The following is a 14,812-nucleotide window of genomic DNA, read 5'->3' on the forward strand; positions in this document are numbered from 1 at the left end:
GGCTCAGTGGGTTAAGCATCTGACTTTGGTTCAGGTCATGATCTCAAGGCTCATGAGTTCGAGCCCCACATTGGGCTCGCTGCAGTCGCTGCTTCAGATCCTCTGTCTCCCTCTCTCTGCCTCTACCTGGCTCGCACTCTCCCTCTATCTCTCAAAAATAAATAAACATTAAAAATGTTTTTTAAAAGATTAAAAAAAGAAATGTAAGATATACTCCTAACATATATATAAATAGGCCCCCTTTAATTTTCAGTATTCATTAATGAAGTTACTATATAACTTTAAGCCATTCCTTAAGCACTGTATACAATGCTACACATTTAAAGTAGTACAGAACCTTTTTAAAAGAATGTACACAAAAAGGTGTATTTTTAAAGGGCAACAAATATTTTTTTAAAAGATGTTTTCCTTATTTGTTTGTTGAGAGTAGAGGAAACCCCAAACAAAAAATGTATTAGAAAAATCATATTATGGAGTGCCTGGGTGGCTCAGTGGGTTGAGCACCTGATTTCTGATTTTGGCTCAGGTCATAATCTCACATGGGATCATACCCCGTGTTGGGCTCTGTGCTGGAAGCACAGAGGTGCTTGGAATTCTCTCTCTCCCTCCCCTCTCCTTGGCCCCTCCCCTGCTCAAATGCTCTCTCTCTCTCTCTCAAAATAAACTAAAAAAAAAAAAATCTTATACCACAAACAGTCCCATAAGACAACTCTCTATAATCTACAGTATAATCACTATTTTTTTCCATTTAAACACAATTTCTGTACAGCATTTTTAAATTATGCAATATAACTTTTGCTATTAAATATAATACCTCTTAATTCTGCGTCTTAATAAAATGCCTGGAAAATAATTCTTGATATCGTATAGTTTAAAATCTTGAGCAAAAAAGCTTGATTATTACTAATAAAATGCAGAGTATATTCCACTTCAATAATCATTACGCTAATATATAAATTTTGTAATAAATTTGGTTTAAAAACCCTTTAAATAGCTTTTTTTCTATAATAAAATGTTTTTCTGTAGTTTTTCACAAATCACTTTTTATAGATGGTGTCTGTGGTAACCTGGAACAAATAATTTTAACTGAAAAAAATACACTTTATTTTTGTTTTTATTTTTACTACAGCTTGTACATTATTAAAGGTAAAACTGCAAAAAATTATACAGATATCCATTATGCCTTTAGGATTACTCATGATTTTGGTATGTTCTGAAAATATTCCACAATCAAATATTGTGGATTCCCCAATCAAAAAGGAATTTAGTATTAATTTTAATTGACTCTAGGAGAGACAAATGCATTTAAGTGGCATTTAAGAAAGATGGCTTCATGTCCATATTACAATACATAGCTAATTTCCACTGTCTACTTACGGAAGAACAATCTGATTAACCCGCAGCTGATCAAAATGTCTTATTTCAAATATGTTCAATATTTTTGTCAAACGAGTCAAAGTATCGGAGTCTATTCACTCACTTTAAAGAAACAATAATCTTAAACTGCAGATTACCATAATTTAAAGTTATAATATTGATATTCAAAAGATATAATTTCAATTTTTGGAGATAAACTATTAAACAACCTTATTGTCCTTTCTAATTATGTAAAAACTAGTTTTGTCAAAGAACAGACTTTTCTTCCCCCCCCCATGATCATTTGTTTTGTTTCTTAAATTCCATCTGTAAGTGAAATCATATGGTATTTGTCTTTCTCTGACTTATTTGACTTAGTTTTCAAACAGCCGTTATTAAAAATTAATTCACAATATACTTAATGAGTTATCTACAAAATAAAATTGGATTTTATTGGTTATTCTGTTGATTCATATTTATACACATTAATATATATTTGTCAAAACAAATTTCTCATGACTCCTGCCATTCCCTAGGTGTGGTAAATAAGCGCAGGGTGACTTTCTTTGGTGACTAGAACACTATTTAATATATTACAGTAACATAGAAAATACACAAAATTTACAGCTAAAACATTTCAGAAGATATTTATATAACTTAGTAGAGCTGTTTATTCCATAACTTAAGGGTAATAAAATCACCATGGCTAGTCTTGAAGTACATTAGATTAAAATGTTGGTTATTCATAATTCTAATTCTCTTCAAAATCAGGAAGCTGATGGTATGATATGGCTATCAAAATGAAGTGAAACACTTTTTCTTATGGACTTTTCTCCTTACCTTAGAAGATGAAGAATCACACTCCTGACATATCCACCCATAGCCTGTTTGTTTAGGAGACTTTTTCAAAGGGGGATCCAAACAGCCAAAATGGTAGCACAGTCTGCATTCATCACACCTGTAGGGTAAAGAGATTTATGGTGTATCTAAATAATATTAAAAACTATCTTTTACAAAGACAAATGGCAAACTACCATACATTTCAACACTGTTAAGTCTTCCCTTAGTTCACAAGATTATTAAATTAATGTCTATGACAAAGACAATCTAAAGCTGAAATCTATGTTTAAGGAGAAAACAAAATACAACAATAAAATTAACAAACAAAATAAATATCATTCAGAACACTTTGATAGAAATGTTGAGAGCATATGAATGAATGTGTATAGCCAAATGTGTTCATAACACATTTTCAATTTTAAACATCAAGAATTAATTATTCATTAGTTAAAAAACATTTAATATAAGATGTATATAATTCTAGATTATGAATTTAATCTAATACACTGTGATTACTTAAAAAAATTTAAGCTGTAATCAGTTCTATACAATGTACCTTATCACTCTTTCTCCAAGTGAAAGTAGATTGTAAATACACTTTCTAATGTTTATAGCATGTTAACACAAACTAGCAAATAAAAATCATTCTAAGAATTTGGTATTATTTTCTCAAATACAAAATATTCTCAAAATTACCTGTCACTCTCTCTCAGTGCATTTGGTTTTTCAGAGTACCTCCTAGTACATCCTTAAGCTTATCAACAAATATTTTGATACTGTCTTTGCCACCCTATAATGTGCAAAATCTAAGAAAACTATCATACCTATTCTTCGTTTCAGACAATCTCATCCTGCTGACAATGAAGAAAGATCTGCATTATTTCATTGTTTTGTACAATAAAATTTGCATCAGTTGGAATAACAAGACCAAAATTTAACAACAAACAACAAAGATGTATACATCCAATAGAAAGGATTTTGTCCTCATTTTATTTGTGTTCTTTTAAGTTAAAAAAAATACTTTTCTTCAGTCTGTCAGATTCTCTTTATTTACTGTCTCTCTTACTAATTTACAACTTAAAATGTTGAGAAATCCAAATATGAAACCACGAAGAAATTTTTATAAAGCATGTGTTACTCAATAAATTGAAAAATTACTATTCAATAACCTTTATTAGAAAAAAGGGGGGAAGAACTATTGTTAGAAACAACACACCAAGAAAAACCACTGATTTTTAAAAACCATCAGAATAAAGGGGAGTATAAATCACATTTAGGTAAAAATTTCAAATCACGCTACAAAATCCAATGTCCCAAAGACCCATTTTGGAGATCAAGTTTCAGAAAGTTAGCAACTTAGTTAAGTTACTCAGGTATAAAAAAGTTTAAAACATAATATGTTGTAAGTTTACCCATTTTTCCTGTAAACTTTCTCCTTATGAACCATATACATTTATGCAGTTTTCCAAAACCCTGATTTTAGACTCAGGACACAGACTCGAAAAGAATGATCTACCATGATAATTCTAATTACATGAAAAACGAAATCAAATAGGAATAACAGTACTTTATATACTATGCCAATATTATAAATAAACCAAAAACACATTTAAAGGCAGTCAAAGTATTCAAATACCTGTTGTTCTGGCATTAAGAAAAAATAACAGAGAATATATAGCGAACATCAAATGTAACATAAAGAAACTAAATGGCAAGCCCACACAATTTTATGTTCTTTCTTGTCAATATAACTTATTTACCTTTAAGTAGTTAAAATTTCAATTATATTATGTATAGTTACAGGAACCTTCAGAATATGAGCACTTCTGAATTTATGAGAAAGTTGAGACTTCTAGATAGCTGAGGCCATATTCCTTCAAACATGAAAACTAGTGTTTCTACCATTTTGATGGAACATTTAAAAAGAATCACATTCTTTACTTCAGCAAGAAAATAAATATAATTTACTTTATCTTTGTCCTATCAGGGTCATGAATACAAGTAACACATGCTGCTAAGTGTTTAACTGCGTTTGGAGTACTATCTGCTGTTCTATTTGAATTCTTGTATTCAACTTTCATAGGTTTTCAGGGTATTAATTTGCTTGAAAAGTGTCAGCTACTGCTTTCTGATATTGTAACTCTATTTGTCTAAGCATTTTCCTAACAATAATTTGTTGTGGATTTAGAAAACAGATCTTTAACCTTAGTAAGACTATGCAAATGGACAATAAAAAGACATGAAAATGAGAACTTCTGAGTTAAGTACACGGACTCAATTTCAGTTTACTACATAGTCTTTTTTGCTTCACTTTAGGTTTTGGTAAATGTTCCTTAGAGTTCAGACTGCCAATAATCTGGGCTCTTGATAGGTGGAGAGTTATGGTATTACTGTTTTCCTAGTTCATATCAAATTATAACCTAATTATTGCATATTTACTTTAAAACTCTGTGTCATAACTTCAAATTATGATTTCTATTGTATAAGTCACATCAAACACCATGATGAATATAAAGGTGTATCTCAATTCGTTGTTTTGTAAATAATTTGTTTATATCACCTGCATAGATGAAGGGGATTCTTATTGTTACCTATGTATTTCCAGCTAATAACTTTAAGAATAAGTTTGCTACACTGATACAGTTCCAATTTATAGCTAATTCCAATTAACTGTAAAATCAGGTTATCAGCTCAAGAATAAATGCACTGGGAAAACAAAGGTTGTATATGCTAGATTTGTTAGACAATAATGTTGAAGTATATGCCATTTGGAAATGACCTAATTCTACTGATTACTTCATTAGTAATACCTTTTAGAATGACTTACTCTCCCTGTGGAACTCTAATGTATTTGTGATGGGTCTCAGAGGAAAGGCAGAATTTACTTGTCAGAATTAGGGGGTGATATGGAAGTTCTTTCAAGTTATAGCTCATTCACCAGTAAATAAAAACTGTAATCCCAAGAATAAATAGCAAAAAAGAGTAGTTAATACACTTAGGAACTGCTAAAATCCAGGAGAAAAAAACACAAAAAGAAATAAATCAATCCTGAAATCAATAGCTCTGTTAATAAATATGCAAATAAAAGTTCTTTCTACAAATGACTGAAATTATTTCCATGTGGAAAAAGTATGGTTGTTTTTACATTAGAATATTGAGGACATCCATAGATTTATGTGCTGGTAACAAAAATATCCTGAATGATACAAGTAAACTTGAAGAGAATGTGTACTAATTAATATATCAGAGACGAATGTAAGAGATACCACTAAGAATCCTAGAAACCAAAGAATAATGTAGATGGTAAAAATAGTGGATTACTTATTTCATGCACATACAAACACCACTATGAAAACTCTGGCATATTTTGTCAGCCAATAAATTCTAGCTATGTTACAAATTCAGATCTTTTTTAAAAACTGAAAATCAGAAACTCCTAAGGGTCTGCAACCATTCTTCTACCTAAAAGCTGAAATAAAGTTGAAGTAGTTTTTGATCAAATTGTTATTTATAGTTTCTACTTCTATTTCTTACATATACCTGGAAACATAATTGCAGCACATAATACATACGTATTTCATTTACCAGAAAGAATAGTGAATGCAATGTTTTAAAATCTTTTCCAAGAGCAGTCATTGACCCACAAAAGCATAGTGATATGACACAATATACTTTATTATGGAACACAAATGTCTATAAAAAAAAAATTATAATATACCAATAGCACACATACTGTATAGAAAGGCAATATCTTAAAATATTAAAAGAGAATATTAAACTAACCTTTAAAGAAACACTATGAATTCCTTTTAATAAAATACAAACTGGATACTTAAAGAAGTATCCTTTAAACATCTAATATATATTATACACATTGACACTACAGGGCATTCTAAAATTACAATTTTGATGAGAAAAAATGAATCCAATTTATAAGATGAAAGGAAACCTGATTGTTTAATTATATTATTTAATACAAATATTAAATACAACTTCCTAGGTACAGATTCATAAAGGACACAGATGTGTAAATAATAAAGCAGCTAAATATATGTGGTCTTTTACATATTTAACAAAATGCAGTGACCAAATAAACATAGTTCTGTATGAATTTAAAATACTTACTTAGCATATGGTTAATTATAGCACCCTAGACAAAGAAAAGGAAGAAAAGGACTTATGTTCATATGTCCTCTGATCCATACAACAAACACTCATGTGTTTACCTAGTTACTGAGAATATGGATACAAGTAAAAAGAAACAACGGATTTATTTCTGCCTGTGCCAAGAGAAAGGCTAAAAGCCACTATTCCAAAGGATTTCTTTAACTATCTTAATTTCCAATTGATAATTTCACTAGGAGAATATGTTAAATAACTGTTTTTAAACTAACTAAAACAATTAAGTGTGCCTCCTATAATTTATAGCCAGAGGACAAACTAAACTTCAGAAGAGAAATCTGTAACATGGGACTTGAAAAGGGATGTACATTTTTTGTGATCAAGTTGACCCATATTCACAGCTATTTTGTTATGTCAAGGAACGTTTTATTTAGATCCATGTCTATCATATAGAGTAGAATACTGACTCTAAAAATATATACCATTACATCTGTTCACTTAAATAGAAAACAGACTAAATACTGAGAGAATTAATGGGTTGGGTTTCCTTACTTTTTCATCACTTCTGTGTAAAAATTCTATATAAGAAAGATCAAAAGAATTGATCTTTTAATACTAACATTACTTAAATCTCACTAGCAGCTTAACACACCCACATAAATCTATTAACAGATTGATAGATTCTTTCATTGAATAGTGGCCAATTATTTCAATTACCCATTTTAAGAGATGGAGAAGAAGCAGGATTGTGGCCCATGAGTTAAATCACTTTTAAAATAATACAAGCTTGGACAAAATTCTGCATTCTTCCAATATCAGAATAACATTTTCCTATCGATAGAGGTATATTTTATTCCTTATGTATTTTACAACAAACTTAGTGCAAACCACCTACATGAGCATTTTCCAAACAAAATAATTAGAAAATGTATTTTATATCATTCTGCAAATAGAAGACTAATGTAGAGATCTTCAACATATTTTCACTAGTGCCACTATAGACTTCTATTTTTATCACAGGCAATAATGACTGAATGAGTGGTAAGAAAGACAAAAATATTCTTTACACATGAAAGTACATTAACTGGAAAAAATCTGGATAATTATTGAAATCCAAATTCACATTTAATGATAGCTTAAATAATGAGATCAATTCAGTTAGCTACATCTGCAGCAGCCAAGTTATAAGATTCAAAGTGAAACAAAAAATAAAAATGAAACATAAAGAATTCTTAGAAAAATACACAATTAAGGTCAAGTACCTCCTCACAGCATGAGAGAATGATTAGACATTTCCATACCTAAAACACGTCTGCTTTGTTCTTTAATAAACTGATCTCCATCTGCTCATGCCCTTGGAAATTTTTCAGCAGTACAACCTGCTGTGCTCAAGCCCCACATAACTTTGTACTTCCCTGTTCATAATTAACTAATTATGCTCTAATCAATAGTGTAGATCCTGATTTTACAATGTAAATCAGATAAATGAGATAATAGCTGGGGGTCAATCTCATTTTATTTACAAAGCCCAGCGTGAACATCCAATTTCATTATATCTTATGTACCTGAACAGCAGTGAATCTTATCAGCAGGACTGCAGAAGTCTTAGAGTGAGCACTGGGAGAAAGAGGCCTACGTTTTTTAAAGTATTGGCAAACCATGTCCATCTCAGAAATATTTTTAATCACAATCCTTAACATTATGTATATTTACAAAGTGCTGACTCAGATAAGTAGGAAAAAATTGATCTCCGTATGTCATGCAACCCTAAAGCTGAATCTCTTAAACAAGTTTCACTTGTCAAAAACAATTTTAGAAAATAATTTTTTTTAATGTTACATTCCACTCTGCTATACAGAGTCCTTCTACATTCCTTGAATAAATTTTGGTGAAATATTCATAAAATATTCTTATGTTGTGAATCAAGTACAACAGTGGTGAGTTTTGTCAAAAAAGGAACATCGTTTAAAAAGAGTGGTCTCATTAAGTTAGGATATAAAAACAAGGAAATAAGATAATGGTAATAAATGATCATTATTTATTGGTCAGCAATCTATTTTTAATGCCGTAAATGTATAGTCAGAAAAATACCAAGAAATACATGAATAATGATGGCATAGAAGTGAGACATAAATCATTTCTAAACTTAAGATGGATAAAGGTTAAGGCTAAACTTTTTTTAACAAAGGAATCAGTGAATTATGGACAAAGGCTATGTTTTTTGATTCACTTCTGTAATCTAAAATACTGATTTCCCCATAATTAAAATTAAAAATTAAAAACATAAAAATTAAAAAAAATTGTTTTACTGAATTTATAAAAATAAAGACATTGTATGTATTGTAGATGAAACTCCCACAAACTCTTTTATCTAGAAACAGATATTTCTGAAAATTTAAGGGCCCTTTTACATACATTAACTCCATCCTCTATCAATCAAGGGCAACCACAACACATTGATTCTTTTAAAAACCATTACATACAAATGGTTCTCAAAGTGGTGTCCCTGGCCAGCAGCATCACTCAGGAACTTGTTACAAATGCAAATTTTCAGGCCTCATCCCAGACCCCCTGACTCAGAAACTGTAGGGAGACAGGAGGAGGGAGTAAAGTTGAAGAAGAGGACAATAAGTAGGTGGAATAGCACAACAATCTGTGTTTTATCAAATCTTTCGTGGGATTCTAATATACTATAAAGTTTGAGAACCACCACTATATACTACTATGTCATTCTTCTTGTATTTCAGAGTCCTTTAATTTCCCTCCTGATACTTTAGTATTTTTTTCATTTCCCTATTACGTGACAAATAACCATAATTTACCTGGCATGCAAATTTTTCGTCTGTGAAATACACACCATTTAGTGCATATTTTCTTAAAGACACATTAATATCTTCTTTGCAGAGCAATTGGGCCAATCATGGAAAAGAGTTTTAAAACTGTGGAAAAATGAGAGCACTTAGGAGATTATTGGGAAAGTATGTTTTATTCTACTCCCTTTAAAAGTTCTCTTACTCTAAATACATGTTTGCAGGACCTTATGAATTAATGAGATTTGTATTTGTGATGTGTGACAAAGATTTTAGGGCTAGCACCAAATATGGAATAGCATATCCACCACTGGAGACTGCAAGATGGAGAATGATGATAATGTAGTATCATAATTAGAACCAAAGTGGAAAGGATTTTGATTAATAGTAACACCAAAACCACAAGGCTTAATGATTTCTCAAAAAACCCAAAATAAAATGACCACTAGTAATTTCTCAGCATATAACAAAGCAGGGCCAGGAAGATTAACATATTCTTTTAAGGAAATGGCAATCTGACATTTTCTTATAATCAGCTGCAGGTCAGCAATAGTAATAATTACCAACTTTTTCTTAAGCTTATGTAGAAATAAATAATGAGTCTTCCGTTATTCCTAAAAAAAAAAAAAAGCCAACTGGTTTTGCTACAGGCTATTAATATTTTTCCTCCAATATTAAAAGATCTTTTGATAAGTTAATCTCAGTTTATACATATTTTATATACATATTACTTTTATTAAACATCTTACCCATAATATGGTTCCTTACTATAACTATAGATAACTACCATACAGCAACTTTATACTTACACTTGCTTTTGATTATTTATAACACTGCCTACTCTATTCCTAAAGTTTAAACTATTTTTAATTGCCACTATACCTGAAAAGATGTCCAAAACCACAATTATAAATCAGAAAATTCCAAGAGACATATTGAGAATTACATGTATATGTACATTTCAATTTCAGCAAAGAGTCTCTTCTAAATCAGTTCAAGATGGAGTGATGGAATATTCAACGTATGTCTGTCGTTGATTTAAAACTGGATCATTAAAACTTGAAGATCGAATTTTAATTCTGTAAACCTCTGGAAAAATACAGATGTTGATGACGATCTTTCAGCTGGCAAGCTGTATAGTCATTAAGCTTTGTATCTCCCTCCTTATTTCATAACCTCTTATTTAAAGTTGAGAAAAATAAAATTATACTGAACACAGAAAGTTTGTATTAAATCAATAGACTGAATAAATTTGGGTATTACTAAAAAATACCTAGAGATCAACACAGATATATTTTACTAATGAGGTTAAAATCTGAAGTTGTAATAGTTTCATGCTAATAATATTAGTGCTTTCACACTAGGATTAATGAGCCAAAACTAGAATGGCATAAGCTTTCACAAGTCTTTCACTTTTGCTGAATAATATAAATAGAAATAACCTTTAATATAAGAGTCTATAGTTGTTTCCCAATGTTAACATTTCATATATGAATATATGTATTAAGCTGGATTAAACAGGATAGCAGACTAGTGGAATGCATTGTCTTTCTTGTTACTGGTATTGTTCAACAACAACAGTGAGTAGTAGCACATTGCATTTAAGTCCCACAGGCTTCCATAGCTCTTCAGTAAGTCCAAACACCACATGTCATCATTTGCCAAAGAAGAAGGAAAGACATCACTTAATAGGACAATTCTGACAAGACATTATCTACTATTTTTCAACAATGCACATATCAAATATTTCTGATTAGTGCAAGGAAAAAAAAAGTAGAAAAAGAAAAAAAAATAGAAAAAAATCCACACAGGCAAATTAACTGCCTTGTCAGTCCAAGCAACAAACCAATCAATTACATTCTATCCAAACCTGACAAGCAAAGGCAACTTTTTGCAGTGATAAGCTTATGGGAAGGACAAGATAGCTGTTCTCCTTTACTTTATGTACTCTATTGAGAGTGTTATCCACATTTTTAAAATCACACTTATAAAAGAGGTTTCCAGGATTGCCTCCGAGGATGAGCTGTGGCAGAGTTGGGTCTCATGAAGGGTATCTACACAGTAAAGTGATAAGAAAAGAATATTAACATTTAAAGATCATAGCAGCTCTGTACTATGTCTTATGAAACATACTAACAATACCACAGTAGATTCAAATAACATATGATCTGGTCCAAAGAGACAGATACCCTAAATGCCATGATCTTGTATAGGTTCTTACTAGTTAAAATGAAATAATTTTATCATTTGAAACACTGAGTTGCCTCCTCTTGTATTATTATTGTTGTTATTATTATTATCAGTTTTAGTTGTCAAAATAAATCTATCTTACTAAAACAAAAAACAAAATATAAAAATGTTGGAGGGTTTATATTTACATAAGCAAACATGTATTTGATCAATAAATATTTTGAAAAATTGCAATCTGCTGTATTTTCTTCAACTATGGCAATTTAACATAGTTAAACTATGCTGAATGCTTGATAAACTATGCTGAATGCATACTGTATGCAACTGTGTTGAAAACAAGCACACCTAATAACTACAGGCTGGTTCTACTCAACTATAGAGTCTCAGAGAGGAAATTTTCAAACGATTCTTATCCCCTGTGCCTACACTGCCTTCCTTTGTTAAAGACTATATTAGAAATGTTTGGTTACAATTGTAAAGAGTATATCCCTAACTAGCTCTTTTAGTGGAATGTGCAACAAAAATGGCAGAAAATACACCTCACTGTAAAGACCTGGTAGATTATGAATGTACTAATTTTAGCCAAAATTTCAAAACTTATTCATTTCCATTTATTTCTCAAAACTTTCTCTAGTGTTTCTTGTATTTACTTCACTATCAACTTGTATTCATTTGCTACCTTGGTGCCTTTATTTTCTGGAGAAATTTTAGGTGCTTAGTGATTAGAAGAACTTTTTTTTTTTTTACTGTGATAATCATAAAAATTTATTTATTTCTTTCAGATACCCATGTAGCTGAGATGAAACTGCCAAAGTAGTCACACATTATAGAGAAACTTCATTTTAATATAGAACTACTAGAAAGATGTGTTTAATGCTTCTAAGTTCCATTGAGAAAAAGAAAGTGAAAAGTGGCACAATCACAGACACACACAGCACTACTGAGAAGAGCTACCATGCCAAGCTGAATAATTTCCACAGAAAGCAAAAACAAAACTGTACAAGAAAAAAAAGAATGTGAAACACAGTTTTCAGAGAAATATACTTCTTGACATATGAGAAATAAACAGAGTTGAATTCCCTTGTTGAGTCACAGGGAAACAGAGAGGGAAGGCTGAATTCCCTTGTTGGATAGTCACATGTGTTAACTTTTCTCTGTGCTTCAGTCTGTAAGTGAAGAGCTTTAAGCAGATTCTGAATGTGATATTCTGAGAACTGCTTTGACTGCAAGCTAAGAACTACGAGATAAGCATAATGCAAGAGGAAGCAACCACATCATTTACCACAGAAGTATAATTAAATCTTAATTCCAAGTGTAAATGATGGAGACTAGCAGACAACCCAAAAGATAAGTTGTACTTAACTCTGATAGGAATTTGAACATAAATACATTAGATATCATGGAAATCTGCTTTAAACCCCAATTAAATCTAAGCTGAAATTTAACTTAGAAAAACACTAAAAGGCTATTGCTAATATTTCTCTATCCTAAAATTTCACTTAATATTCCAAATCTCCCTTACAGACAGAGTAAGCAGTGTGACTTGTTTGGGCTACTATCTTCCAAGGACAAAAGCCTGACTATGTGGTCTTTTACACCAGAGATCAAGTTGTGGCTTTGTATTTATTCCACATGTATCTAGTAAGCTTACCTATAAATTAAGGTAGGAAAAAAAAAAAAAGAATTAAGCATTTTTAAAGGGCTTCCCTGATGCATGCATCAACAGTCAGTACCTTGAAGAGTTGGAACTGCCTGCCAGGAAGCATCTACTTCTGACCCAACAAAGTTAACTATGCTAAAGTAGTGTCGTCTGGAGAGAAGTATACCTCATGACTAGAGCATAAGCTACAGAGTCAAGACTACCCTAATTATACCACTTTCTAGTTGTGTCATCATAGACAAGTAATGCTTAGTCCTCACTCGTAAAATAAGGATAAAATCTGCATCTATTCTTGGGATTGCTCTGAGGAATACATGAGATAAAATATGGAAAGCACTAACTAGCACATTGGTCCATAAAAAGCACTCTGTAAATCTCAGCAACTAATATGAAGAGCAGATTTATCAAGCAGTATAACAGTATTTACTGGATGGGAAAAAAACTGTATTTTAATACATAATTTATATAATTGCAGTATGTAACTGGAATAATTTCTATTTCATTATGCTTACTTAGTGCTGTGTACCTCAGTTTCCTAATTTCCAAAGTGGAAATGTGAATACCTCATTGGACTACTGTAAAAACTGAATGAGATGATACATTTAGAGAGCAAAGAATAGAGACTGGGACATAGTAAGCATCTAACATGAACATTAAATCCTAGCCATACAGAATTTAAAATAACATTTTTCTAGGTTCAGCTACAAATGTTAAAAATATTAGAGTCACGGGGCGCCTGTGTATTTCAGTCGGTTAAGTATCCAACTCTTGATTTCAGCTCAGGTCATGATATTATGGTTTGGGACTTCAAGCCTCGCATCAGGCCTGGGATTTCTCTCTCTCTACCCCCCTCTCTCTGCCCCTCCCCCAGGCGCGCGCGCGCTCTCTCTCTCTCTCTCTCTCTCACAAATAAACTTAAAAAAATCTTTAAAACATTTTTAAAAATGAGATTCCTATACATTATTACATTGATATAAAAATCTACCAACTCCAAAATTTATACCCAGTGTTATTTTCAAATTCATTATATTATGTTTATTTCATATGTCCAAAACTATACAAAATCAATACAAATCAAAACCTTGTTACAGAAGGAACAGATGAAAACAGGATGTTTGATTAATAAAAAAAAAAAAAAATGAGAAAATATAGATGTTTCTAATACTAGAACTTGGATTATGCTTGTTTTGTATGACTCCAAGGACTGAAATTATTAAGGAGAGACAAGTCAGTTCACTTGAAGAGAGAAACTACAAATGGTCAGACCTGCCTCAAGAGAAAATGGGTTACTAGGGGTGCCTGGATGGCTCAGTCGATTAAGCACCCAAGCTGACAGCTCAGAGTCTGGAACCTGCTTCAGATTCTGTGTCTTCCTCTCTCTCTGCACTCCCTTACTCGCACTCTGTCTCTCTCTCTCAAAAATAAATAAACATTAAAAAATTAAAAAAAAAAAAAAGAGGAAATGGGTTACTTACACAATTCTATCTGGGGCAGAAGGTCTCTCCCTGTCACTTAGTACTGAGTGATACTAGGCAGATGATTTAAGTGGTGGATGGATGGCAGGATTACAAACTTTGAGACCCTTTTCAGGACTGTACAGTATTTGTTTTGGAATCTCTTCAAGTTACGTAAGTTACAAAATTTGAGAAAAAATAAAGTTGATGCTTTACATATAAGAAAATGACTTCAGAGGTAACTTAAGTCGAGTCATGCATCTAGCTAATAGCACAGCTGTGGCTAGAGTCCCAGTCTTCCCAAATAATTGAATATGTAACAGATAATCTCTTCAGGATTACTTAAAATATTAACACATTGCCATGGAAAATAAGTAAAA

At 31.4% G+C, this 14,812-nt stretch overlaps 1 protein-coding gene across 5 annotated transcripts in view; it reads right to left on the bottom strand.

The window, feature by feature from the left end:
* Positions 1–14,812, bottom strand: part of PHF14 (PHD finger protein 14) — a 207,371-nt gene that overhangs the window by 58,542 nt on the left and 134,017 nt on the right. For 4 of the 5 annotated variants that reach the window (XR_008296827.1, XM_027071968.2, XM_015081217.3 and 1 more), the window contains one exon: positions 2,197–2,314. Coding sequence is in view for 4 of the 5 variants with exons in the window: in XM_027071968.2 (XP_026927769.2) it covers positions 2,197–2,314 (118 nt within the window). In the remaining variant the exon portion in view is untranslated. Of the gene's footprint in view, positions 1–2,196; positions 2,315–9,687; positions 11,183–14,812 lie in introns of those variants that run through there. The other variant, XM_027071970.2, reaches the window with a different exon arrangement.

Source organism: Acinonyx jubatus, chromosome A2, assembly GCF_027475565.1.
Source record: "Acinonyx jubatus isolate Ajub_Pintada_27869175 chromosome A2, VMU_Ajub_asm_v1.0, whole genome shotgun sequence".
In the NCBI taxonomy this organism is placed as follows: domain Eukaryota; kingdom Metazoa; phylum Chordata; class Mammalia; order Carnivora; family Felidae; genus Acinonyx; species Acinonyx jubatus.